We start from the raw sequence: 27,610 nt of genomic DNA, 5'->3' as shown, positions 1-27,610 counted from the left end.
TCTGTGTGATCCTCCTGTCTCAACCTCCCAAGTACTGGGATTACAAGTGTGCGCCTCCACGTCCAGCTAGGCTGTCCTTTCTTATCTTGAAGGTTACGTTCCAGATGGGTGCGCTAGGAGGCTGAAACAGGAGGATCATGCAGGTTCACAGACAGCCTCAGCTACTTAGTGAGGCCCTCCATAATTTAGTGAGACCCTATTTCAAAATAAAGAATAAAAAATAGGGCTGGGGTGTGGCTCAGAGGTAGAATGCTTCTGGGTTAAATTTCCAGTACCTCAAAAAAAAAAAAAAAAGAAAGTTACATTCCTATATAACTCCCAAGGCTGCCAAATATTTCTATTTACACACACACACACACACACACACACACACACACACACAAACACAAACACACACACACAGTAAAAACGCCTCTTAAGTTGCAGAAAAATTCCTCTGATTCACTCAACAAATTTATCTGCACTGATATTTCTACTATCTCACTCCCTACAACACTATATAAATACTATGCTACCCATCCCAAATTACTTTATAAACACAGTGGCAGTAGCCACCGCTTACTGAACGTGCAATATCTTCCAGGCTGCAGACAAAATGTTCTTGATGGGAGCAAGCCTACCGAGGTAGATTTTATCACCCACATTCTACGGACAGGTGTATTTGGTGGCATTGGGGTTGATCCTTTTCCCAAGGCCGGGCAGCAAATCAGAGGCTGGGATGAATACCCCAACTCTAACGTGATGCAAGGCTGCCTCCTAATTACCACTGTGCACCTGAATCCCTCCGTCTACAGGTCTTGCAATCATAGTTCACACCTTGAATAAGGAAAGAGTCAGGAATGATTTTATCTTCCCATCCAAATACAGCATTAATAAAAATAAATGCACACCATTCAGGGTCTTGTTAAGTCTGGCAGTAATGGCATATTGGTTGAGACAACTCTTTGCTTGGGTGAGATAATTATTTGCATTGTAAGACAAATTTCCCAGGTTGCAGCTTGAAGCCGTGCTCGTGACCTGTGCTCATGACCTCTGTTTCCATTTCCTCCACCGATCGCTGAGTCTGTCACTGCAACTCTGATGTTTTTTTCTTAAATTACCTTTGCTTTTTCACCATCACTATCTTAAGAAATTCTCAGTCTCTCAGTGCCTGCCTGCCTGCCTACCTCCTTCCCTCCTTCCCTCCCTCCCTCCCTCCCTCTCTCTCTCTGACTTTTACAAGGGCCTCTTCCCTGTCTCCCAGTGGCCAGGCTGGCTCTTAACTGATTCATGGCTCATAAAATGATGTTTAATTTATTGGCATCACTCCCTGCTTTAAAAATAATATAGAGCTGGGCGTGGTGGCGCATGCTTGTAATCCGAGCATTTGGGAGGCTGAGACCAGAGGATCGCAGTTCACGGACAGCCTCAGCTACTTAGTGAGGCCCTCTGCAACTTAGTGAGACCCTGTTTCAAAATAAAGAATAAAAATTAGGGTAGGGGGTGTAGCTTGGAGGTCAAATGCCCCTGGGTTCCATTCCCAGACCCGCAAAAATATAAAAATAAAAATAAAAATAATATAGAATGCATTCTGTGCACACAAAATAATGTTCAAATTCCTCAGCCTAATGTGTGTGTGTGTGTGTGTTACTGGGAATGAAACCTGGGAACATTCCACTTCCAAGTGACATTCCCAGCCCTATTTTTTATTCTTTATTTTGAAACAGGGTCTCACTGAGTTGCAAAGGGCCTCACTAAGTAGCTGAGGCTGGCTGGGAACCGCGATCCTCCTGTCTCAGCCTCCCAACTGCTGGGATTACAAGCATGCACCAACACATTGGGCTCTCCTCAGCCTAATTTTAACAACTTCATTTTTATTTTTGCTCAGCCCGTCCCCCACCTCACCTACATTATTTCCAAATACTTCCCACCAGGCCATGTCTGCTAAGCAGGAAAGCCAGGCTTTCTGTTCCACATGACTCTCTCAGAGCCACCATGGGCTCCACCCTGACTCACTCTTCCAGGGACCCTGCACTTTTCTCCTTGTCCCCATCCTCCGGGCCGCACTCCCGCAGGAGAACTGCTGGAAGACACTATTTCCCAGATGCATTCTTTATTCTGCATCAACGTTGGTTATTACAGTCAGCATAATTTTCACAGGAACCTAGGAAAAAGCTAAGCACCCATTTCAAAGAGAAGCCGGGAGAGAAGGAAGGGCAGGCAGGGTTTTACCCGAAGTTCCAGATTAAGGGGTGATGGTATTCCATCATTAAATTTACCGGTGACCTCTCTGGAGGGCAAAGTTCTCACGACTTTCTGCCTTTCAAAGCATTGATCGCTTGACAGGGTGGACTTCTGCGAACGTCAAAGCCTCCTTATTATAAGCTCAGGGAGGGCGGCCCCTCTCGGAATCCTCCCCGTCCATGGTCCCCACTTTTTGGCACGTCGCGGGCACTCCGAATGTTCTGGACTGGAAATGCAAACACTGAAAGTTTTCCAAGGATTATTCCCACAAGCCAGAGATCTCCAGCCACAGGCTGGAGCCAACCGTGCTAAAGGTGACTTTCCCACTAGAGAGGGAAGTGTGCCCTCGCAGGCTGGCACTCGGTGGCTTTGCCAGCTACGCTTCCCAGGTGCAAGGTAATCACCCGACTCGGTGATGGACGGCCTTCGTTTATGATCAGCGACGGATCGCGCTGGAAAGGCAACTGCTCTCACCTGCGAAGGCCCAGCTGGGAAGGCTGCCAGATGTGAACTGCAGAGCCAGCTTCTGTACCCCCCCTTGGAGGGAACCCACGCCATTCGCCATCACGTCTGACACCCCAGCCAGTGCCGCCCTGAGGGCGCTGCTCGGGCCACACCACTGCGAAATGCGGGAGGAATCCCGGGGCAACTCACTGAGCCTCTCTGGCTGCTCCTGGATCCTATCGGACTTGTTTCTGGAAAGTTTTCTTGTTGTTTCTTTCATGAAGTGAGAACGCTGTCTGTGTTTGTTTCAGGTAGTTATAGAAACCGGATCGTTAGCCTCAAATTTATTCCCGCAGACATTTACAGCTCTCCCAACGCAAAAGTATGCTCCTGATTCTAAGTAGGGAAGGACTTTTTAAAATAGCATATACACAAGGCTTTCTCTCCTTGTTCATTTATTTAAACAAGCCACCGCAAATGGAAATGGACAATATTTGTTATTCGTATATAGAAAATGCAAGGAATAGCTGGGCGTGGTGCCGCACGCTTATAATCCCAGCATTTGGGAGACTGACACCAGAGGATCGTGGTTCGAAGACAGCCTCAGCTACTTAGTAAGGCCCTCCGCAACTCAATGGGACCCTGATTCAAAATAAAGAATAAAAAATGTGGGGGTGTAGCTCAAAGTCAGGATACCCCTGGGTTTAATCCCAGTACCACACACACAAAAAAAAAAAAGATGTAAGGGATAATAAAAGTAACACCAATAAGTAATAAGAAATCTTATAAGCAGGGGTAGAATTAATCAATAGTATACACAGTGTCACAGTGTATCAAAGTGTAGAATAAAAACAAGTATTCATGTGCTACTCAAACTATTAGGAAAATGTGCTATGCATTTGATAAGTACTTTAATACAAAGAGTTCTTTTAGGCAAAGAACATTTTTTAAAAAATACCTCTATTATTTTGAAAAACAGTCACTAAGAAGGTGCTTTTTCTTCACTCTACTGGCCCGGTAACCAATGTGAAGCCCAATTCTCCTCATGCAAGTTCTATATGGGATTTTTTCTCCTTCGTTGACCAATGTTCAATCTCATTTTCACATTGATATAGCTGTGGTGGTGGAGAGTTATCACCACCTTTGGAACAGAAACAGGCCGGTAACTTTTGTAAAACCTGAGGCGTGTGTGTGTGTGTGTGTGTGTGTGTGTGTGTGTGTGTGTGTTTCAGCACACGTGTATCTGTATTTTTTCATAAGACTACACCTTCAGATAAAGTTCCAAAAAGCCGTCTATATGCTAATCTAGTTGTGCGACCCTACTTCCAGAGCCTCAGGAACCAGCCTGACCTCCAGTCCTAAGAAACCTTTTGTCTGTCCAGCCAGTGGGGCCCAGCAGCAGTAGTTTACTCTCAGATATGTTCTACCCTGAACCCAATGCCACTCTGTCACTCTGAGAAGCACCAACCAGTGTCCACGCCTGCAAGTCAAACAAGGACGAGGCCAACGGCCCGAATAAATGTCCTGTGGCCGTATCCCAAGGAAAAATGTCACATGGCTACATTTCTTCATAACTTAAGTCACTGATGATAAAATATATATGCGATGTCAAAAACTTTAAAAAGACAAAAAAATAGGTAAAAGTCATCCAGGATTCCCACCTACAAATAACAATAAACACTTTGAAAAGTTTTCTTTCTGCTATACATTATATAGTATAAATGACAGCATGTCCTCATATGTATATATAAAATTATAAATAAAAATTATAGCCGGGCACGGCGGCACATGATGCAATCCCAGCATTTGGGAGGCTGAGACAGGAGGATTGTGGTTCAAAGACAGCCTCAGTTACACTTAGTGAGGCCCTTTGCAACTCGGTGAGACCCTGCTTCAAAATAAAGAATCAAAAATAGGGGTGAGGGTATAGCTCAGAGGTAGAATGCCCCTGGGTTCTTTCCCTAGTAACATAAATAAATAAATAAATAAATATTATATGCATATAATTTAATTGTATGTAATCATATACATATAGGTATATAAAATTAATATATGTATATAAAATACATAATATGTGTATATCTATGTTAATATATGCATATAAAAACTCTATACATATGTATAATTTTTTCTGGTGCCGCGGATTGAATCCAGGGGTCTTCTACTTCTAACCTACACCAACAGCCCTTTTTATTTCTGAAATGGGGCCTCGCTAAGTTGATGAGAGTCTCTGAGTGTTGAGGCTGGCCTTGAACCTGCCTTTCTCTTGTCTGGGCTTCCCAAGTCCTGGGATTCCAGGCATACACCACCAGGATCCACTCCTAACCGCAATTCCGATTCCTGATTTCTCTTTCCCCTCCTCAGAAGTATTTCCCCATGTGATTATAAACTCCTCGTTTCACATGTTTGAAAGTCCCTTATCTGTGCCGCTCCCGAGCAGTATATAAAATATTTCATAATCAGAAATTAACCACAGCATAGAGTTGGCCAACTCTGAAAAGCCCCAGTGCCGTGGCGCTGTCATAAGTATTTATATAGCGCCTCTCGCTGAAACGCTGTGGAGGGTGACAAATGGCCAGGGTTAGTTAAAAGTGAAACAGAAGCCTTTCCTCCATAGAGCTGAGGGTCCGCTGCCAACGCGCAGGGCTGAAAACGGAGCTTGTGGGACCAGCCAGAGACTCCGAAAGACAGAGCCTGGAGCAGCTTGACGTGTTCGCTGCTTCACAGCTCAGACTCTGGAGGATCCTTACAACGACATCTGTTTCAGAAGGAGAGCGGAGAAATGACACTTCCATTTATTAACATTTAGTGTGTAAAAATTTATTTTAAAATACAATAAAGGCATTTATGTCAGATTAAGATGTCTACACCAACTTTTATTATGTCATGTGTTGCAATACCCTAATAAACTAAAAACTCTTGAGGAGCTGAGCTGCTTGATTAGATTTTCTTTCTGTGGCGTGGTGGTGTATACTTGTAATCCTAGTACTTGGGAGGCTAAGACAGGAGGATCACAGGTCCGAGGCTAACCTTATCAATTTAGGGAGACTCATAGTCACTTACCAAGGGTCTTTGTCAAAATAAAACATAAAAAAAGGTCGGGGTATACCTTGGAGGCAGAACACCCCTGGGTTCAATTTCCAATATTATACACACACACACACACACACACACACACACACACACACACGAGAATTAATTCTATGTAAGGAAATCTGACTTTTAATAAAGTCAGACCTACAAGCTGCACATTTTCTGGAGGCTACATGCAGAAGATAAAATTGAGGGGAAAGCCAGTCCAAACTTAATTTTTATGAAGAAATAAAGTTAAATATTCTCTTAATATTGACACCTAAGTCAGGCATGGTGGTACATCCCTGTAATCTTAATACCTGGGAGGCTGAGACAGGAGGATCGCAGGTTCACAGCCAGCCTCACCAATTGGGTGAGACTCTTAACCGAGAAAGACTCTGTTTCAAAACAAAAAGTAAGAAGCGCTGAAGATATCGCTGAGCGTTAGAGCGCCCCTGGGTTTCAGTGCATATCCGCAACTGCCCACTGACATTACTATTTTGCTTTATTTCCCGATTACTGATCTGCCTTTAGTCATCCTAACCCAGCTCTTAAACAACACAGACAGATCCGAGATCCCATTTGACTGAAGTCTGATTGCATCCTTCTGTGCTCAAAACCCTTGGGGCTTAAAAGCAAAAACAAATAAAAACAAAACAGAACAACAACAAAAACCTAAGGTGTGACACTCTGATAGGCTGAGCTGGAGACAGAGCCGTGGGACCCAGCTCTGTGAGCCTCCTCTCCCTCCCTGCTGACACCTGCCACCGCCTGTCCCTGCATCCTCCATCAGGCTCAGGACATTCCCTCTTCTGCCTGAAGACTGAACCCAGCCGGGCGCGCTGGCCCACCCTTGTCATCCCAGCATTCGGGAGGCTGAGACAGGAGGATTGTGGTTCGCGGACAGCCTCAGCTACTTAGGGAGGCCCCCTGCAACTCAGTGAGACCCTGTTTCAAAATAAAGAATAAAATTTGGGCTGGGGATATAGCTTGGAGGTAGAATGACCCAGGTTCCATCATCAGTACCAGAAAAAAACAAAAGACTGAAACTACCAAACAGAACATACGAGCCTTCCCTCTCCTTCCCAAAATCTCATCCTCTACCCCTGAGAAGAAGACTGAGGAATGTCACCATATCTGATGGACTTCTGTGACTAGATAGTATTCTCTGGCCCTGGGGTTCATTCAGATTCCAAAGAAAACCATTTTCACAAGGTCTGTTCTGTGCCCCGGGCCCATCCTTTCTCACTTGTCATCACTTACTGTTCCCCAAAACTGCCTCCATTTCCCCAACTTCCTTCTCCTCTAAGACAGCATCTGGGCTGAAGGGGATGCTTTTCCGAGGCTCCGATTCCCTGCGGCTGCAGCTGGAGCTGCAGCCTTATTAGAATGACTCCCAGGCCTTTCTCCTTCTATTTAAAACCACATTAGGAGAGGGCCGCTACCCCAGGCAGGCTTTCTACTGAAACCAGTGTTGGCAGAGAGAGACAGAGACAGAGACAGACAGACAGACAGACAGACACACACACACACACACACACACACACACACAGAAAGACAGACACTACCTAGTTCTCTAGCCACCGCCAAAGCCAAACCAAACTAACCACCGCCGACGAGACTGAAGGATCATTCAATTCATGGAAAAATCTGGACAAAAAGTGGTCTGGGCTTAGAGGCCTGGTGTAGAGTCCCGTGGAGGCTACTTATAAACAGCTGTGGAGCCGGGTGCGGTGGCGCACGCTTGTCATCCCTGCATTCGGGAGGCTGAGACCGGAGGATTGCGGTTCACGTACAGCCCCAGCTACGTAGTGAGGCCCTCTGCAACTCAAAATAGGGCTGGGGATGTAGCTTGGAGGTAGAATGCCCCCCTGGATTTCATCCCAAGTACTGCAAAAATTTTTTTTTAAAAGGGTGTTCCTCATGGCCTCTCTTTCTCTGTGTTCGACATATTGTATGTGATTAACGTTCACAAATCTGCATATTCTAATGAGATGTCCAAGCCAGGTTTTATAATTAAAGAAAAAGTTGGTTGTACCGTTTTTCCGTTGTGCTTTCTGATATTTAGCCTGCAGTCTTGAATAATATGGCCTTCCTAAGAGGAATAGATTAACATTCTTGCTCAGTGGAGAGAGTTGTTTTTGTGTATTTTTGTTTTGTTTTGCAGTACTGAGGCTACAACCCAGAGGCATTCTACCACTGGACTACGTCCCCAGCCCTATGTTTTATTCTTTATTTTGAAACAGGGTCTCACTAAATTGTGTAGGGCCTAAGTAGCCGAGGCTGGCCACAAACCTGAGATCCTCCAGTCTCAGCCTCCCGAGTACTGGGATCATAGGTGTGCGCCACCACGCCCAGCTTGAGAAAACTGTTTGACAAGAGCCCCCATCTATTAATTTAAGCTTCACAACCTTAAAGAAGTGGGTGTGTTATTCCTTTGAAATACATAGAATCACCATGGCTCATAGAGTTTAAGAAACAAACAGATATAAAGATGTTGTTCTGTTTCAGTCTACAGTTTCTACTTAACATTTACATAATATTTCTCTTCGTGTAATCTTTGTGGCAGCTATACTATACGAAACAGACAAACTGTTCTTCGCAGGTGACAGATGAGGAAATTGATAGCAGTCTAGCCAAAAAACAAAACGCCAAACAAAACAAAAAAACTACGAGGTATGTCATGCATTCAGAAAGGACAGTATATGCACATAGGTTTGTGCACATCTATGAACAAAGTACTTTTAGGATGAGATTGACCCTCTTTGTCTGTGATAAGTGTTCGTGTGTGTGTGTGTGTGTGTGTGTGTGTGTGTGTGTGTGTGTTTTACTGGAGATTTTTTTTTTTTTTTGTGGTACTGGGGATGGAACCTCCGGGCCATACTCCCAGACCTATTTTATATTTTATTTGGAAACAGGGTCTCACTAAGCTGCTTAGAACCTCACTAAGTAGCTGAGGCTGGCTTTGAACCTGTGCCATCCTCCTGTCTCAGCCTCCCAAGTACTGGGATTACAAGCGTGCGCCACTACTCACAGCTAGTTACCAGATCTAGAGAGTTCTTCCTCCAAGCTACACCCCGAGGTCTTTTTATTTCTTTGTTTTGAGACAGAGTCTAGCTAGGTTGCTAAGGCTGTCCTGGAACCTGGGAGCCTCTTGTCTCAGACTCCCAAGTGCTGCGATTGCAGGTGTGTGCACCACCACGCCCAGCTATGCGTCAAGTCCTTTTAAAACAGTAGTTGAATCAGACTATAAAAGTCAGAACTTTCTGTATAGCTTCAGGGGACTGGAGGTTGGGCTCTGTTGTTCTTGACCTAGGCAATGGGGCTGCTCCTTTAAAAACTACAGATTCTCAAAGCTACTCTAGATGTAACGGGATCAGCACTCTGAGGGTCTCCCCGATAATTTTCACTCACACTAAACTCTGAGGATTCTGGCAAGCTGCTCAATGCAGAAAATGATCTTAACTGTAAGTGGACCGAATCAAGCCACGCCGCCCAGACTTCGAGAGCATCTAAAGCAAACGGACCAGTCTATTCATCACAGACATTGACCGTTATGATTCGTAGGCAGCACTTTGACTCACAGAGCTTGATCATTTTAGTTTTTTGTTGTTGTGGTAGCGGGGGTGGAACCCAGGGACATTCTACCTCCAAGCTACACCCCCAGTCCTATTTTTTATTCTTTATTTTGAAACAGGGTCTCACTGAGTTGTGGAGCGCCTCACTAAGTAGCTGAGGCTGGCTGCGAACCGTGACTCTGCTGTCTCAGCCTCCCGAATGCTGGTATGACAAGCGTGCCCACCACGCCCGGCCATAGCTTGACAGTTATATAACAATACAATCAACTGGAGACACATTAGGGAAAGAAAGAAAGGACACCCTGACATGCTTAGGGTGTCACAGGGAGACAAGAGGGAGTCCAAGATTTTAATAGGATGGACTTATGTGCTGACCATTTTTATTAATTCTGTTCGCCTAAGAGTTGAAAATTCCCCACAGCACTGCCTTAGGGTGACTGTGCCAGTCAAAGCAGCAAGTGTGCTTCAGGACTACAGAAGTCTGAGTAAACAGGGGAGTTCTAGTCAACAGGGGACTCGGTGCCCAGCTTGTCATCCCAGCATCTGGGAGGCTGAGACCAGAGGATCGCGGATCACCGGCAGCCTCAGCCTCTTAGTGAGGCCCTCCACAACTTAGTGAGACCTTGTTTCAAAATAAAGAATAAAAAAATAGGGCTGGGGTGTAGGTCTGAGGTAGAATGCCCCTGGGTTCCACCCCAGCACATTAAAGTAAATAAAAGATTGCAGAGTACACAAGGTTTCCAAATCAGGAATCGTTCATTTGTTGTTCATCAGCTTTTTCCCTGAAAAACAAAACACTCATCTATTACGGGTTTCCAGTCCTGATTGCCACTGTATTGTTCATCGAAAAAAAAAAAAAATTACAGCAAAAACAGATTGCTAGGAGTTAAAACAGTCACCACTGAAGACATAGCTCCTTATCCCAAAGCAAGGGCATAGTTAAGAGACTTTGCTTATATTTGGAATAAAAATGTCTAAAAAATTTATAAATGATTTGATCATATTTGGGAGCTAAGACAGGAGAATCATTAAAGACCAGACACGGCAAATTATGAGATCATCAGCACCTTAGCAACACCTACTTTCAAATTAAAAAATAAAATATGGCTAAGGGTGTTTTAGCTTGGAGGCAAAATACCCCTGGGCTTAATACTCAGTACCAAAAAAAAGTATTAAGACTGCAGTAATAAAATAGCTTTATTTGACTTAAAATTTCCCCTTTTCATAGGACAAATTCTATCAAAGTCTAGGTGGACAAAGAGAAAATGACCGAATCAAATACAATTTGCTTTCCAATAAAACCTTCTAAGTTGCTGATCTTTTTTTTATTCAGTTCATCCTGGCTCTGAAATTGTGCTACCAAACTTCCGGGTCATTTCGCAGGACTGAACTGGCACTGTGGTGGGATGATGTCATAAGCCAGTTCACGGGCGTCTCCGGGAGCAACGCCTGGAGACACATCTTGGAACCGGTCACCGCTGCCAGGTAGAACGGGCTGGACGAGGCTCTGCGGCAGAGCGCGTGGCCAGCACGTGAGGAGACGGGGTGGACGCCGGCCCCGAGAAATAAGGCAGATAAAACCCAGGCAGCATTTACCTTGGGTCAGACTTTTCAGGAAACACCCAGCGACCAGAAGAACTCCTAACAGGAGTCCAGAGAGACGTTGTAAAAAGTGGAGAGTGGAGAACACCCAGCAGGCTTCGGTGCGGTGACGAGGAAATAAAGTCGGTTTGTAATTCATTCGTTGGAGGTGGAAAACTTGAGTTTCTATTTTTCTAGAACAAGTACCCTAATTTCAAAGATCTCCCTAAGGTTTGATCTACTGGGATTTATTAGTTGGTAGCTTCTGTTATTACTTTCAACTGGTAGCTAAAAAGCTAAAAACAAGTACCAAGGACTCATGTTAGACGTGCAACTGCCTACCAGTAAGGGCACAGGAAAAAATTCACACACAAAATATTTTCCTAAAGTCACAAAAATGCAAACATTGATATTTTAAAAATCTAAGGCAAAGCCAGGTATAGTGGCCCATGCCTGTAATTCCAGCTCTAGAGAGGTTGAGACAGGAGGATCAAAGAGCAGAGGCCAGCCTCAGCAATTTAGTAAAACCCTGTTTTAAAATTAACAGTAAAGCCAGGTGTGGTGGCACACACTTGTAATTCCAGTACTTGGGAGGCTGACACAGGAGGGTCACAGGTCCCAGGAGACCCTGAGCAACTTAGTGAGACCCTGTTTCAAAATAAGAAATAAAATAGGCCTGGAGGGGGTGTATCCCAGAGATACGATACACCCCTAAGTTCTATCCCTATTACCACACATACACATAAAATCTAAGTTCACAGACTTGTCAATAGTTTATTACTAGCTGGGTGTGGCGGCGCATGCTTATAATCCCAGCATTTGGGAGGCTGAGTTCACGGGCAGCCTCAGCTACTTAGTGAGACCCTTTGCAACTCAGTGAGACCCTGTTTCAAAATAAAGTATAAAAAAATAGGGCTGGGGGTATAAGTCAGAGGTAGAATGCCCCTGGGTTCCATCCCCAGTATTAAAAAAAAAATCGTTTATTATTTTTATCTCGCTACAGAAGTTTCCTTAACCCATTAAATTCCAAGTTTGCAATTTTGCAACTATTTCAACAACATTGACAGACGTGAACTAAAACAGCTTTGGAAACCTAGACCTTAGGTATGCCATTATACTAATACTCTATTATAATTCTATTGTTTTCATATAATTTTATCATATGTGCAACCCTACCACATATATACATATATATTATATAGTATGTTTGGGGTACTAGGGATGGGACCTAGGGGCATCCTGCCTCTGAGCTCCACTCTCAGTCCTTTTTTCCTTTTTATTTTGAATCAGGGTGTCACTTAATTACTAAAGCTGCCCTGAAACCCGTGATCCTCCTGTCTCAGCCTCCCAGTCACTGGGATTACAGACATGTGCCTCTGTGCAGCCTAAACTTTCTGTTATACACTATTTTTATGTTATATACTAATGTTATGTTATATACTATAAATTTTTCCAGGTGTCCCATAACCAGGACATGGAGCAAAACAGGTTAAGTCAATTCAGTGAGTACGCAAACTCCAGGGACCAACTGGGGAAGGAAGTATCCCAGGCCAACAGCCATTTGTTTCTTTCCTGTCCATTTATCCTGCTGGGCTGCACCTACGAAGACCAGACCGAGGTCCTGGGCCAAACTTTTCTGAAGGAAATGTTTATGACTGCTGGGCGAGGTGGCGCACGCTTGTCATCCCAGCATCCAGGAGGCTGAAACAAGAGGATCACAGTTCGCGGACAGCCTCAGCTACTTAGTGAGGCCCTCTGCAACTCAGTGAGACCCTGTTTCAAAATAAAGAATAAAAAATAGGGCAGGGGGTGTGGCTCGGAGGTAAAGTACCCCTGGGTTCCATCCCTAGTATGGCAAAAAAAAGAAAGAAAATGTTTATGTCTGAAAAGGATGCTAAAAGCTTGCTTTCTCTCCTAACGAGAACTAGCGTGATCTGAGCATGACTTCTTAGCATCAGAGTTTCGAAAACAGATGTTCAATGTAGCCCAGGAGGACTGGGAAACGCCCGTCCGCACATCCCGAGGACTAACGCTGCTTCCTGGCAAGCATTCCCAGGTGGACCTGCGAATCCGAGCCTCTGAAATAATAACATAAAAGCGTAGGCCCTTCCTTTGTGTTCAGACCAGCTTTAAAATGTGCAGAGGGGCCGCTGCCCCGCACTAGCACATCAGTGTACCGTGGAAGCAAACAGCCCCAAAAATCTCTCTGTGACTGAAATGGCTCCCTTAGGTTTGCTGAAGTGGATTAGACCCGGGAGGAGGAAACCCTGGCCACAGACACAGCGTAAGCATTCAGTTATTTAAAGCGACTTCAGAAGCTGGAACATTTTTATTAAAACCCTATTAACCCCAGACCACATGCGTCCTGCCTAGAACTATTTCAATATTCTTACAAGGTAGAGAAGAGGGCAGAAAGGCATTCCTTCAATGTTTCAACATACTCGGAAAAAGAGGAATATGGTAAGTCGGGGAAAACACCCAGAAAATAAAATGGAGAGGGAGAGCCGGGCGTGGAGGCGTGCGCTTGTCATCCCAGCATTTGGGAGGCTGAGACAGGAGGGTTGTGGTTTGTGCCCAGCCTCAGCTACTTAGTGAGGCCCTCTGCAACTCAGTGAGACCCTGTTAAAAAAAAAAAAAAAAAAAAGGGGGGCTGGCCGGGCGTGGTGGCGCACGCTTATAATCCCAGCGCTTGGGAGGCGGAGACAGGAGGATCCTGCTGGCTTAAGAGACCCTGTTTCCAAAAATAAAAAAGTATAAAATAGGTCTGGAAGTGTAGCCCGGAGGTAGAAGGGCTTCCAGGAACCCCACTAGCACCAAAAGAAAAAAAAAGAAATGGGCTGTGGATATAGCTTGGAGATAGGATGCCCCTGGGTCCCATCCCCAGTGCCACCAAAAAGAAAAACTGGAATGGCTGAAACAGGGAAAGAGAGGGAGAGAGGAAGAAAGGGAGACAAGGTAGAAGAGAAAAGAGGGAAAGAAAATTGGGAGAAGTTTACAGGTGGAGGTTCATCAAATGCTGCCCAGGGCTGTGTGTATACAGATGATGATAACATTGTTATCCTGGACACTGGGAACTGGGAGGGAGGGGGGGGCACCAGGTATTTTGTCAACACGATCTGCATTATGAAATGAGACCATCATGCAGCAATAAAAAATAAAATAAAAGATTATAAAAAAAAACTTAGAAGATCGGTAAATTAAGCAGCTTCCATACTTTGGAGGGTGAGACAGGAGGATCACAGGTTCGAGGCCAGCCTCAGCTACTTCGTGAGACCCTCCACAACTTAGGAAGACCCTGTTTTAAAATAAAGAATAGCCAGGAATGGTGGCGCACGCTTGTAATCCCCGCGCTCGGGAGGCTGAGACAGGAGGATCACACGGGTTCGAAGCCAGCCTCAGCTACTGAGTGAGGCTCTCAGCAACTTAGTGAGACCCTGTCTCCTAATAAAATATAAAATAGGTCTGGGAGGATAGCCCGGAGGTAGAAAAGCCCCTGGGTTCCACCCCTAGAACCACACACAAAAATAAAGAAAGAAAAATAAGATAAAGAATAAAAAATAGGGCTAGGGTACACGTGTAGCTCGGAGATAGAATGCCGCTGGGTTTAATCCCCAGTACTGCAAAAGGAAAAAACAAAAACAAAAAACAAAAAAAAAAAAGCAGCTTCCAAAATTCCAAATGAGCCAGGACAAATGACTACTTATGTCCGTATACAAACGTGTTCAGGAAATGCATATGGGTTAACGGATTGTGATGGCATTCTCCAGCCGCCCCTTTGAAAAACCTGTAAAATAAGTTATCTTCCCCGAGACTGTGCCTAACCCACATGGCTTTCTTTTATCCTAATCGTTGTGGACCTTGATTTTACTGCCTTCGGATGCTTACGGATGATTGAGCAAGTCACATGGAAACCACGTCTCCTGGCCTGGCCCAGTGGCACACACTGGGAACCCCAGTACCTGGGACACCGAGATGGAGGATTTGCAGGTTCAAGGCCGGCTCATGGTAAATCCACATGCCCCTGCTTCAGTATAAATTATTTTTTAAAAGGGCTGTGGTGTGGCTCAGAGGTAGAACGAAGATGAGAAAGAACTAGAAGGCAGCTAAATATGTATTCTTCTATTTTCATTCTGAAATGCACAGATTAACAAGAGGCCTTGCCTGGAGGTCACTAGAAGTATCACACACAGATTACTATAAAGCATTATGCACGAAATAAATGTATTCTTTATTAAAAAAATCAATCTATATGTGTATATAAGAAGGCATTCCAAAGCCTGGCGTGGTGGCACAAGCTTATAATCCTATTACTTGGGAGGCTTAGACAGGAGGATCACAAGTTCAAGGCCAGCCTCAGCTACTTAGGGAGGCCCTCTGCAACTTAGTGAGACATTGTTTGAAAATAAAGAATAAAAAATAGGGCTGGGAGGCTGGACGTGGTGGCGCACGCTTGTAATCCCCGCGCTTGGGAGGCGGAGACAGGAGGATCGCGCAGGTTCGAAGCCAGCCGTGCTGGCCTAAGAGACCCTGTTTCAAAAATATAAAATAGGTCTGGGAGTGTAGCCCGGAGGTAGAAGGGCTTCCAGGAACCCCAGTACCACCAAAAAAAATAGGGCTGGGGGGTGTCGCTTGTAGCTCAGAGGTAGAATGCCCCTGGGCTCAATGCCCAATAAAGTAAAATAAAATAAATAAAGTAAAATAAAAGAGCATTCCATGCCTTGAAAGCAGCTTCTCATTCATTCTGAATGTGACTTTGGAACTCTGTCTAGAACTGATGAATTCAGAGTTTGAAAAAAGGTGCTGGGGAGCCACAGCATTAAACGTCTCCAGCTTTTACCATGTGAATCCAGTCTGAAGTCACAACCTGCCAGGTAAACTCAGAAAACAGCTCCCGATGCCACCAAATTGGACTTCCTAGTTAAGAAATTCCTCACGAGCAAACATCTCCAATCTCTTCCGTACACAAAATGGAACCATTTTCCTTTTGGTGACCCCGAAAGCGGTGTTTACATAAGCAAAGGTAAGAAGCCATCAGCTCAGATGGCGACACAATTCTCTCCACTAAGGCTGCTAGCAGTTTCCTAAGTTACAAAGATAAGGCCCCACACTACAAACATAAGCACTTTCATTACCAAAGAGACATTAGATAACCTAATCATAGACTAATCACCACACGCGTGTGACAAGTTCACAGCGTACATCAGCAATCCCTGGGACATTTAAACCACCAACAGCAAACTCATAATTAGCTGGGGAACTATCAATAGTGTGTTATCAATTGGGTTAAAAAAAAAGTTCTCCATTGAGAACTCAGCTGAATTTCCCCCTTCACTTAAAATAATCATACTTTAAAACATGTGAACTGGGGAAAAACAGATAAACAGATTTGTCAACCATTAGAACGGCATAAAAATGAAGCAACACGATTACACTCAACAGCTAAAAGACTGTTGATTAAATGCTACCATCAATGTCCACAGACAGACGGGCGTGGGGATGTACGCCTGGAATCCCAGTTCTGGGGAGCTTGAGACAAGAGGGTCACAGGTTCGAGGGCAGCCTAAGAAACTCAGTGATGCCCTCAGCATCTTGGTGAGATTCTGTTTCAAAACAAAAACTAAAATAGAACTGGGTGTAGAGCTCAAAGGTAGAATGCCTCTAGGTTCAATCCTCAATTCTGGGGGGAAAAAATGTACACAGACTTTTCACTATAACTAAAGAAGCAATATTACTATTCAAATATGGCATATTTTGAATGGATATAGCATATTCAGGTTCAAAATGTATAGCTGAACTACTCATGCGGTACTCAGCTATACTTGTGGTAGCCATTAGTAACAGGTGTCTCATGAAGACTTAAAATGTGTCAATGTCCGACTGAGATGCGCTGTAAATAAAGAACCCGTCATCAGTCATTTGGATTCAGTGCCAAAAAATGTAAAACGCCTCGATTTTTATTGACTGTATGCCGATGTGACGCACTAGGTTAAAGAAAGCATTGTATTTTTATAAATTACGCTTATTTTCCCTCTTTCCTGTGACTACCAGAAACTGCGAAATTAAGTATGTACCCCATCTATACATAGCAACGCTTACCTACAAAGGTTACAGGACTGTTTCCATCGAAGCCACTGGGTGACACTGTTTCTCCAGCAAATTCACACAACCAAAGCAATTTCCTGCCAGGGGGAAAGTCACGTGTGTACACAAGCCCCATGGCACACACATGCGCACACCCAACATATAACCCTTATAACCGTTCATCTTCTTGGGATGGAAGAACACGTACCTTAAGTACTTGTATGACGGCCAGGGGCTGGAAACGACTTAAAAACCTCCATCATTCACAGTTTCCATAATAATAGGTGCTAGCGCTAATAAAATCCAGCATGCAGAAGTTGTTTAGTTAGTGACTGTAATCAAAGAACTCTCTGGCCTCTGGATGGTAAGACTATTCCCGGCCCCAATTGTGCCCTATTTACTTACATTTTTTATTTTTATTTTTTGTGGTACTGGGGATTGAACCCAGGGGTATTCTACCTCCAAGATACAAGCCCAACCCTAGTTTTTATTCTTTATTTTGAAACAGAGTCTCACTGAGTTGCAAAGAGCCTCACTAAGTAGCTGAGGCTATCCTCGAACTGCGATCCTCCTGTCTCTGCCTCCGGAACGCTGGGATGACAAGCGTGCGCCACCACGCCTGGCCCCTCTTTACTTACATTTTAATGGATCTTTAAAGGACCTAGGCAAAATAACTTGGGTGAATAAAATAATCAGTTGTTTCTGCTAACAAATAAATGATTTAGTGATTAGGGGAGGCCTTTTTTTTTTTTTTTTGGTACTGGGGATTAAACAAAAGGGCGTTCTACCTCCAAGCTAAACCCCCAGCCCTTTTTATTTTTTAAGTTTAAAATAGGTCTTCCTAGGTTGCTCAGAATCTCACTACTTGCTAAAGCTGTCCTCAAACCCACCATCCTCCTGTCTCGGCCTCCCAAGCACTAAGATTACAAGTATGTGCCACCACACGAGGCTTAAATCGATTTATTAAACACTAGAGCGGGAGAAAAGTCGCTACCTAAGCTGTCACCGAGTATTCTGTGTGATGAGCTGAAGACCCCACTGATGTTAGACTTCCTGGTGCAACCCCTGCCCACTGTGAGGACTCCGTGAAGTCTGACACAGGCGGAGGCCGCCTGGTACCCTCTGATTCATTGCAAAGGCTCCAAAATCCAATTTATCCCTACACACATCTGATCCCCAACCTGGTTACTCAGCCCCCTGATTCTGAAGGAGGCCTTAGAGGGTTCCATGTGTAAATTCACAAACAACACCTAGGCTTAAAATTGCCAGCCTGAACCTCTTCCCATCTGCTCCCCCAGCAGCGTACTCAAGAGACAGAAAAGTGGGTCAAAAGCCACTTTATATCAGGCAACGGTTTTACGTCTATGCAACGCTTTCTCCGGTTGTCCTCTCAAATCAAACTACCTCTAGTGCACGCACCACAGCCTGACACGGAACGTATTACTGTCCGTCATCCTCGCAACCAGCAACGGATGGTCACAAACGACCATCAGCGCACCCCTTGTAAGATAACAAGTTTTAAATCCCGTATTATGATTTCAGAGCTTGCTGCGTATGTACGCTGACTTTGACTCTCGTCACACTGAAAGAATTCTCCGTCTCTTCGCCCGGGATGGTTAGCCTTTGTGGGCTGGTGATGCTGAAAGAATAGGTTTGAATAGACACGTGCCCCATAAAAATGAGGTTTGGCCACAGATTTTTTTCCCCAGAGACACAGACAGAGGTGTGTTTAGGAAAGCAAAGAATGCACATTCAGGAGAGAATGCAGGCCCCCTCTAGAGCGAGCGACTCTTGCAGTACTACTGAGAAGAAATGAGGGAGGCCTGAATACAGGTGGTTCCACGCATCCCTGCACCTGCTGTGTGCGCGGGCGCTGCGCGCCTGCACTGTGATTCCCCGTTCTTACCCTAGCTCGGCTCTCAGCCCTGGAGAGAGAGAAACTGTCCTTGTGGGCCTATGTATGAATTTTTGTATAATATTTAGCCCAAGGCCTAATGCACAGATGAAATACAATGGTCTCACATTGGATAGACTGCCTGCAGACTTTTATAATTAACACTGCTTAAGGGTAGCGTCTTTTTTTTTTTTTTTTTTTTTTTGGTGGTACCGGGGTTCCTGGGAACCCTTCTACCTCTGGGCTACACTCCCAGACCTATTTTATACTTTTATTTGGAAACAGGGTCTCTTAAGCCAGCGAGGTTAGCTTCAAACCTGCACGATCCTCCTGTCTCCGCCTCCCAAGTGTGGGGATGACAAGCGTGCGGCACCACGCCCGGCAGCATCTTCTTTTACAACAGCATAAATCTGCAGAAACAGTATGCCGTTCTTTTTGCCCAAGCCCTGGGGATGGGACCCAGGGCCACACATAAGCTAAGCAAGTGCTTTACCACTGAGCTATGTCCCCATCCCTTTTTTATTTTTTTGTGGTACTGAGGATGGAACCCAGGAACATTCTACTTCCAAGCTACACCCCAGCTCTATTTTATTCTTTTTTTTTTTGAAACAAGGTCTCACTAAGTTGCGGAGGGCCTCACTGAGTAGCTGAGGCTGCCCGTGAACCACGATCTTCCCGTCGCAGCCTCCCAAGCACTGCAATTACAAGAGTGCACCACCATGTCTGGCAAGCACCCCCATTCTTTTTTCTTAATTGTATTTTGAGGCTGGGTCTCCCCAGGTGGTTCAGGCTGGCCTGGAACTCGCCAACTTCCTGGATCAGCCTCCTGAGGGCCTGGGATTACTAGTGGTAAGCGCTGCTTCAGCTGGTCCAAGAAATCAAGTCGACAACTGCGATCCAGAGATCATCCCTGAATGAAACTTCTGGCAATTCTATCATCATTTTTCCTCCAGTGATGAAATCTGTGTATTTTATGTCAAGAACAGCACAAACATACATTCTCAGTTTAAAGTTAAAACAATTCCCAAAGAGTAGCCTTACTGGGGAAAAAATCATTTAAAAAAACATACCTTAAAGCCGGGTGTGGTGGCACACGCTTGCAAACTCAGCATTTGGGAGGCTGAGACAGGAGGATCGTGGTTTGAGGACAGCTTCAGCTGTTTACTGAGGCCCTTTGCAACTCAATGAGACTCTGTTTCAAAATAAAAACTAGGGCTGGGGGTGTAGCTCGGAGGTAGAATGTCCCTGGGTTGAATTCCCAGTACCGCAAAAAAAAAAAAAAAAAAAAAATACTCCCAGTTATAAAAGTCCATATAGAGGCAATTATTACAAGGAATTATTATCTATATAAAGGAATAATGTTAACCGAAAAATTAACAGAACATAGCTTTAATAAAAGAAAATGGAGATTTGGGAACTATCTCTGGTACTTCAGAATTATTTGCTAGGAGCCGGGGTGGTGGCACATGCTTGTAATCCCAGTACTTGGGAGGCTGAGCCAGGAGGATCTCAGGTTCTCGGCCAGCCTCAGCTACCTAGTGAGGCCCTCTGCAACTTAATGAGACCCTATTTCAAAATAAAAAAAAAAAAAAGAATAGGGCTGGGGCTGCAGCTGAGAGGTAGAATGCCCTTGGGTTCAATCCCCAGTATCACAAAAAAATTATTTGCTGACACTTTATTAAACATGTAAACATATGTGAATGTAGAATATGGGCATAAATTGGGATTTCAGTATGCATTTGAGGATTTTTTTTTTTTTTAGAATATAAGATTATAAATATCACACAGAAAAGGGGAAGGAGGAAGAGTCCCCGGGTCAGGAGACACACGGGAATCGGTCACGCGAAGGTAAGACTGGGCATCGTTTCTTAAAGCCCAAGAACTCTCCCCGGGCCGCAGCAAAGGCCGGCTGCCAGCCTCCCAACATCCGCTAGGAAACTGCACGGTCTTTCTACGTCCAGCGCGCTACACCTCACAGACGTGCCCTCTGACAAATGCACCGCCCTCCAAACCCCAAGACCTGCTTATTCTTTTTATAAATCAGCTAACACAGGTTCTCAGTGAAGTCAACGTCGATTCGACTGGGCTGTTACCGTTCCAAACCATACGATCTAAAAAGATGAAAGTCTTTTTTTTTTTATTTTTTATGGCAATCGTAGTCAGAGATCTTAGTGGGGTACCAGACGGTAGAGGCGCACGTGCACACACCGCCAAGTAGCCCTGGCCCAGTGTGCTCTGAAAAGCTTCAAGTCTGATACCTGGCGATGCTTCTCATTCTGAGCTTCAGAAGCGCCCCACCTTAAGACAATCAAAGAGCAAATCAGACCTGAGACGTAAAGCTGGAGGGGTGAGGCTTTAGCCCAATGGCAGTCCTCAAGAGGGGATTCAGGGCTGAATTTCCTAAGAGAATCCAGGAAATTCACACCAACGTCAGGACAGCTTGAATGAATGCGTTTCCATGCCAGTGTTGTCCACCCGGGCCGCCGCACCCCCACCCGAGACTTTTCAAAATGTATTTCATACACAGAGCCAGTGTTCGGGCTGTTTATTTAATTAACATGACAGCCCGGCGTACACAGCATTTCTTTCAGTTCTACAGTTCGAACTTTTTTACACTTTAGACTCAATACAGAAGGAGCAAAATGACCGTTTTCACTCCGTCCAACCCTCTGTAAAATTATATAGATTCACGGACTATTTTGGTCAGTTCAGACACTTTTTTAGTATGTCTTAAATATCTGTAGTTAAAAAGTAAGAAAATCACAATTTTTAACCCCCCCCCAAAAAAAATTATTTTTCCTCACCTTTCACAGGGGACAAGAAAATCTTGGGGTTTCCCCCCCTTTTCATTATTTTCAGAAGTTGGCATTAATTAATTTTAATTCTGTCACCAAGACATAAATAATCAATATTGGTCTTTGTATCACCATAAACTGAATTAATACTATTGAACTGTGAAAGGAATTACAATTTCAAGTGCATGAGTATTCTGGAACTTATTCAATTTGAGATTTATATTAAATTATGTTGAGATGTATTAGGAATTTAAAGTATAATATATTCTCTATGTTCAGAAAAATATTTTCTATCTATATTATTTATAAAAGCAAGTAAAACTTTTTACCAATGATATAAAGTCCACCTAAGACCTACCATCCAATCCTACTATTCCAATCCCTACTCATTTCTCCAGTTTTTTTTTTTTTTTTGTACTTTTCTTGAGACTGTCTTTCTCACATCCGTGCTGACTAAAACTTGATTCTTGTTGTTTTGTTGTGTGTGTGTGTGTGTGTGTGTGTGTGTGTGTGTGTGTGTGTGTGTGTTACTGGGGAGTGAACCCAGGGGCATTCTATCTCTAAGCTGTACCTCCATCCCTACTTTTTATTTTTTATTTTGAAACAGCGTCTCACTAAACTGCAGAGAGCCTCAGTAAGTTTCTGAGGCTGGCTTTGAGCCTGCGATCCTCCTGCCTCACCCTCCCAAGTACTGGGATTACAGTAGTGCGCCACCACACCGGGCTTTGATTCTTCTTTTGATAATTATCTTAAAGTCAACCTATATTCCCACAAGAGTTCATTCACGATATTAAAGATATGTAATAGCTTAGGAAAATACTCTTAGAAAATGATCTTGGTTTTAAACTGCATAACATAAAGCACATATCTATTCACTTCTGACTGATGCTGTACCCATCACAATGAATTTTCTCATTAAGTGTTTTAAACATTTTAGTGGAAAAAGTTATATGCCTTGTAATTACTTTATGTGCGACAATATGCAAAAATATCAAGTTCTTCTTAAGCTCTAACTAAAATAAAGGGTGGGCACAGTAATACAAAAGAATGAGCAATCGATTACTCTTTGGGGCATAAAGAGAACAGACATCCCCCTAATGTTTTCCAAATTTTTGAAATTGCCTCAATACAACTGCATGTTGTAAATAACACCTCCAACCACGCGTGCTATCTAATGATTCGGGGAAGTACAGGTGCCTCTGTGGAGTTCAGTGTCGCGGGGTCTAGTGACGACCTGATCTCGGGCGGACCTCGCCTGCTCTCAGAGGTGAAAATCCACTTAGGGCACATACGCCTTAGTGCGCCTGCGCCTTCCTAACACTGCCAACCTCGAAAAGTTTCATCGGGTGCCCTCAACCACAAAGCCAGCCCCGCCTGGAGGACACGGGGCTGACAGGACTGCTCGGTGCCACAAGGATGCTATGAACTTTGTTCTGGACCAAGAGAAAAGACACTTTCACTTGCGTTTACAGACACACCCAGGGCCTGATCAAGTCTGTAAGCAAAAACCAGACCTATTATTTCTCCTTCCTTCACTTGAAATAATCTCTATCCTTCCCACTGCCAAACTCAATTCCGCACATGATATCCAATCTGCACACTTAATCGGTCTGCAGACTTAAGGTCAGGAAGAGGAAAAGCCTATCATCAGTGGGTTTGTCTTACTAGGATTTTACCATAATTCCCTTTGGCCTCTTTAGACCCGAGGACCTCGGAAGAGAGACGGTTCATGAGCACACCCCACTGCTATCCATTAGAGAGAAGGCAATGTTGAAATTCTCTTGCCTTTAACTTCACCATGAGAAACAATGTCTAAATAAATTCTCGGGAGGCCTGTGCTGTGCATTCTTATATTAGCAGTATTTAAAACTGAAGTGTGGCCTGAAACTATTGTCTTGACTTCAAAAGCAGATGCTCTTTCAGGAAGGAGGAGGAGGAGGAGGAGGAGGAGGAGGAGGAGGAGGAGGAGGAGGAGGAATAGACTGGCGTTCAGGAAAGTGTGATATATTCCTTTTATTATTATATTGATTCCTGGCTTCATAAAACATGCAAATGACAGTGGTACACTTTGAACCCTTCATCAGAAGTGTGTTTCCTTATGATAAAGCAGATAAGCACTGACTGCTCAGCTCCTGAACTTCTCACAGGGTTAGCAAGCCTATGAGATAGCGCCCTGTCTTAGGAGGCATTCTCCTCCGAGAGTTCCCACCCACTGCCCAGAGTTGTGCGCAGCGACTACCCCCATGGGTCCTCTATAAAACTAGTCTTGGGTGACAAGCAGGCGCTCACCCACGCCCTCATTAAAACTTCGGGGACCTAGAGTTAATTGTAATCCTGCTTTCCCATCAACCCTAAGAGATAAATGTCTCTGGCATTAGAACTTTCTCCATCAACATGGCCTTTTTAAAAAGGACAGTAAGAAAATTATCAAAATAGATTATAAATATGCATTTTTCAAAAGCATTAATCAGAAGCATTTTTAAAAAGTCTATGATCAAGTATTTTAAGGTTACAGATTATTCTAATTCTTTACTTGCCAATTTAAAGCCAGAGAAAACCAATAAAAATCTGTGAGTTAAATAACAGGACGAGTCAATTCACCTGAACATCTTATCTTAAAAGCAATCTTGCCTCCCTAGCAAGAAATTTAGGAAAAATAATTTGAGGCGTCAAGTTAATTATTATTAAATCTAAATTTTTCTTAGAAACTATGGTTCGGTTTTATAAGGACCACCTCAGATTTTCCTGTAAGTTAGAGTGCATTCTAAACATTTAAAACAGCAATGTTTTCATTTAAAAGACATTTTCCTGCTGTAACTGAAAAGAAATTAAATTGCTTTTTACCCTAATTTACCCTAAAATAAATAACTTATATTATTCTAATGATCTCCAAATTCCTACCAAAACTAAGTACCAGTCAGCGGCCTGCGGTTCCCCCACCCACACACTTAGAATAAACTTAAACCCAAGAAATAACTTGTTTTATCTAAACAAAAAGCTAAATAAGTACATTTGTTTCCAAATAAACAAGAGACCATGATACTGTGGCCATCTCGCTAAATAATGTCAAACAGATCTGTGTACTCAACTCCCTTTCGGCAACAAGCTAGACACCCATGCCATATGGTGACTGTTATTTCTTAGAAATACCTAAATGATTATCCACAGAAACCCTAAAAAGAAAAGGCGTATTATGTGCGAGGATGTCCTTCCATTCGCGAAGTTACCCCAATGGCAGCAGCGGGGGCCGCCTTTCAGTGGGGACGGGGTAAATTTCCATCTGCTGTAGCTAATGGGCCTCCAGCCCCTTCAGCAAGTGTCAAATCTCCTGCAGCTGAGAGCGGACCCAGAGTTCCTGCCTTCCAGGTGCAATTTGTATTTGAAGTTGGAATCTGGTCTTTACTGCCACTTACAACAACGACCCCATGTCCTAAACACAGAATGATCGCAAGGCGATTCATCCCCAACGCTGTGTAAACTTTCTTCTTTCCAGACCCTTACACCGCCTGCCTTCTGAAGGGTCCGCACCGCTAACAGTCTTAATTCTCCTGATTAACACTGCCTGTAAAACTCGAGTCCATCTGACGTCCTACCTACTGACCTATGTAAATACTCGAGACATTTTTTTTCAGTTGATAATAACAAGATCATTTACGATTTTGAACCACTTTGGAGTTCAGACATACCCCCCCCCTTAAATTTCAAGTTTACGTTCAAGATACAAAACTTCCTGGCACTTAAGCAAGCCTCTGAGTTATCTTTAAAAACAAACTGGACACCGTCAGATGTAGTCTGTCCCAGTCACCCTCCCTGTGTGTTGGGATACCTCGCCCCCTGGGATATCTGCGTCGCTGTCTGCTTACAGGTTTGCATAAATGTGTATATGTGACACTTTATAACAAGTAAATTTTACCAAAAAAATAAAAAGCATAGGCGTCTAGGAAAACCCACGTGCTGAGATATTATCACCACGGTGTAGCAGCCGCCTCAGCAGCAAGTCCTAATTCCCCCATGTGTGCAGAGTCCAGTGCGCCTTCCAGGGCACCCAGGTGCGCCCGCTCTGCGGGGCCCAGCTGCGATGCAAGCTCGCTCCCTCCCTGGGCTGTGCTCGCCGCTGCTCGAAAAGACTCAGAAAATAAGTAGCAAAGCAAAAGCCCTGGGAAATACTCAGAGAGAAAATAAGTAGCCAAGCAAAGCTTGGGAAATACTCGGAAAATAAGTAGCCAAGCCAAGCCAAGCCCTGGCCCCGACCAGCCCGGCCGAGCTCTGGGCGCTGCCCCCGCCGCCCGCCTACCTGCTCGCGGGGGATGCAGGGCAGGGAGGTCCTCCGGTGCGCACGGCCCGACATCGCGGCGCCGGCCGGCCGGCCCTGGCTCGCGGGCACCGGGTCCTGGGCACCGGGCAGCCGCGGGCCCCCGGCGCGCTCCACGCACCTGGCCGGGACGCTGCCCAGCAGGCCGGCCACGAAGGCCAGGTGCGGCGTCCAGGCGACCTTGAGGCGCTCCAGGGACCGCAGGAACCCCGTCCTGAGCGCGCTAGTCCAGGCGACCATGAGGACGCCCAGCCGCAGCCGCAGCACCAGCCATGTGGCCGCGGCCAGGCAGCTGAGCACCACCCCCGCGGCGGGGAGCGGCGGCAGGCGGTCCTCCCGGACGCCCAGCCCCAGCTGGACCGGCGCTTCCCCCGCGCAGCCGGCGGCCAGCAGCGCCACGGCCAGAGGCAGGCGCAGCCCGGCGCGCAGGAGCCGCCGGCCCATCCAGGAGAAGGCGCGCCGCTCACTGAGCTGCGGCACCGGCGCGGCGGCCAGCGCCCGCCCCCGGGAGCACCTCCCCGCGGGCCGGCCCGACGCCCCCTCCGGCGCCCGCCTCCTCGCCGGCCAGCTGCCGCGCCCGCAGCAGCAGCAGCAGCAAGGACAGGGCGCCCGCGCCCCGCGCCCGGGACAGTCTCCGCGATCGCCGGAGCGGCTGCAGCATCGGGGCGCCCCAGCAGCCGAGACAGCCCGAGCCTGGTGGCGCGGCGGGGGGCTCCAGCGGCCGGTCTCGGGTGCCCACGCCGGGCCCGGCCACGATGCGCCCCCGTGCACCGAGGCCCTGGGGTCCTGGACCCTGCGGCGCCCACCGAGCGCTCCCCGAGGCTCGGAGCACACTCCCCACGTGGGACGCCGCGGCGCCCGACTTGGATTGACTTTCGGCTCCGGGAGGACCGAGGAGTCCTCCGCTCCGGCCTCAGCCCCGGTGCCCTTGCTGCTTGGAGCTCTTAAACGTGCTCGGACCCCGGCGCGCGGGCGGAGGGGGCTGGGGGCGCCGGCTGCGGGGGCTCCGGGGCTGCTAGTGCTCCCCGGCCCCGCACGGAGCACTCCCGCCGCCCCGCCGAGCCCCCCGCACTCGGGCCGGCTGCGCGGCGCGGCACCCTTCCCCGGGGGCCCGAGCGCGACCCCCACTCTGCCCGGCGAGGAAAGGGAGGAGGGGGCCGAGAAGGGGTCCCGAAGTCGCCCGAGCGGCAGAAAGGCGGGGGGGGGGGCTGGAGCGGGTCGGCCGCAGCGGGAGGAGGGCGCCGGAGCGAGCGGGACCGGAGGTTCGCTTACTTTTTCTTTTTATTATTATTATTTTTTCCTTTGCGTGCAACGGTCTGCAGTTTTGCAGCGGGGAAAGGAGGGAGGTGCTGCTTAAAACTGTTCCAGGAGCCCCCAGCGCCCCCGCCCGCCGCCCGCGAGGTCTGTCCTTAAGGCCGAGCCCCGCCCTGCCCGGAGGAGGCGCTGCGCCCAGGCTGAGCATCCGAGCCGGCTCCTCCGGCCGCCGGGCTGGGGGTCTGGGGGCTCCTGGGGGTCTGGGGGCTCCGAGGTCGCGAGGGTGGGTGTGCCTGCCGGGGGCAGCCCTGGAGTCAGGCGGTCATGGCCCAGGACGCCACCTCCACCCGAGCCGCTTGTCATCAGCATTCGGGAG

At 46.1% G+C, this 27,610-nt stretch overlaps 1 protein-coding gene across 1 annotated transcript in view; it reads right to left on the bottom strand.

The window, feature by feature from the left end:
• PDE3A (phosphodiesterase 3A) overlaps positions 1-26,533 on the bottom strand; it is a gene marked incomplete at its 3' end in the record, with an annotated part of 264,961 nt that extends 238,428 nt beyond the window's left edge. Inside the window, exon 1 of the mRNA XM_080706218.1 lies at positions 25,963-26,533. Within this exon, the coding sequence (XP_080562344.1) occupies positions 25,963-26,424 (462 nt within the window). The 5' untranslated portion in view covers positions 26,425-26,533. The remainder of the gene's footprint in view (positions 1-25,962) is intronic.
• Positions 26,534-27,610: the final 1,077 nt, after the last annotated feature.

Source organism: Muscardinus avellanarius, assembly GCF_963383645.1.
Source record: "Muscardinus avellanarius genome assembly, chromosome: 11".
NCBI lineage: Eukaryota > Metazoa > Chordata > Mammalia > Rodentia > Gliridae > Muscardinus > Muscardinus avellanarius.
The sequence above is the reverse complement of the archived record's forward strand: the minus strand, read 5'-3'. Positions and strand labels throughout refer to the sequence as shown.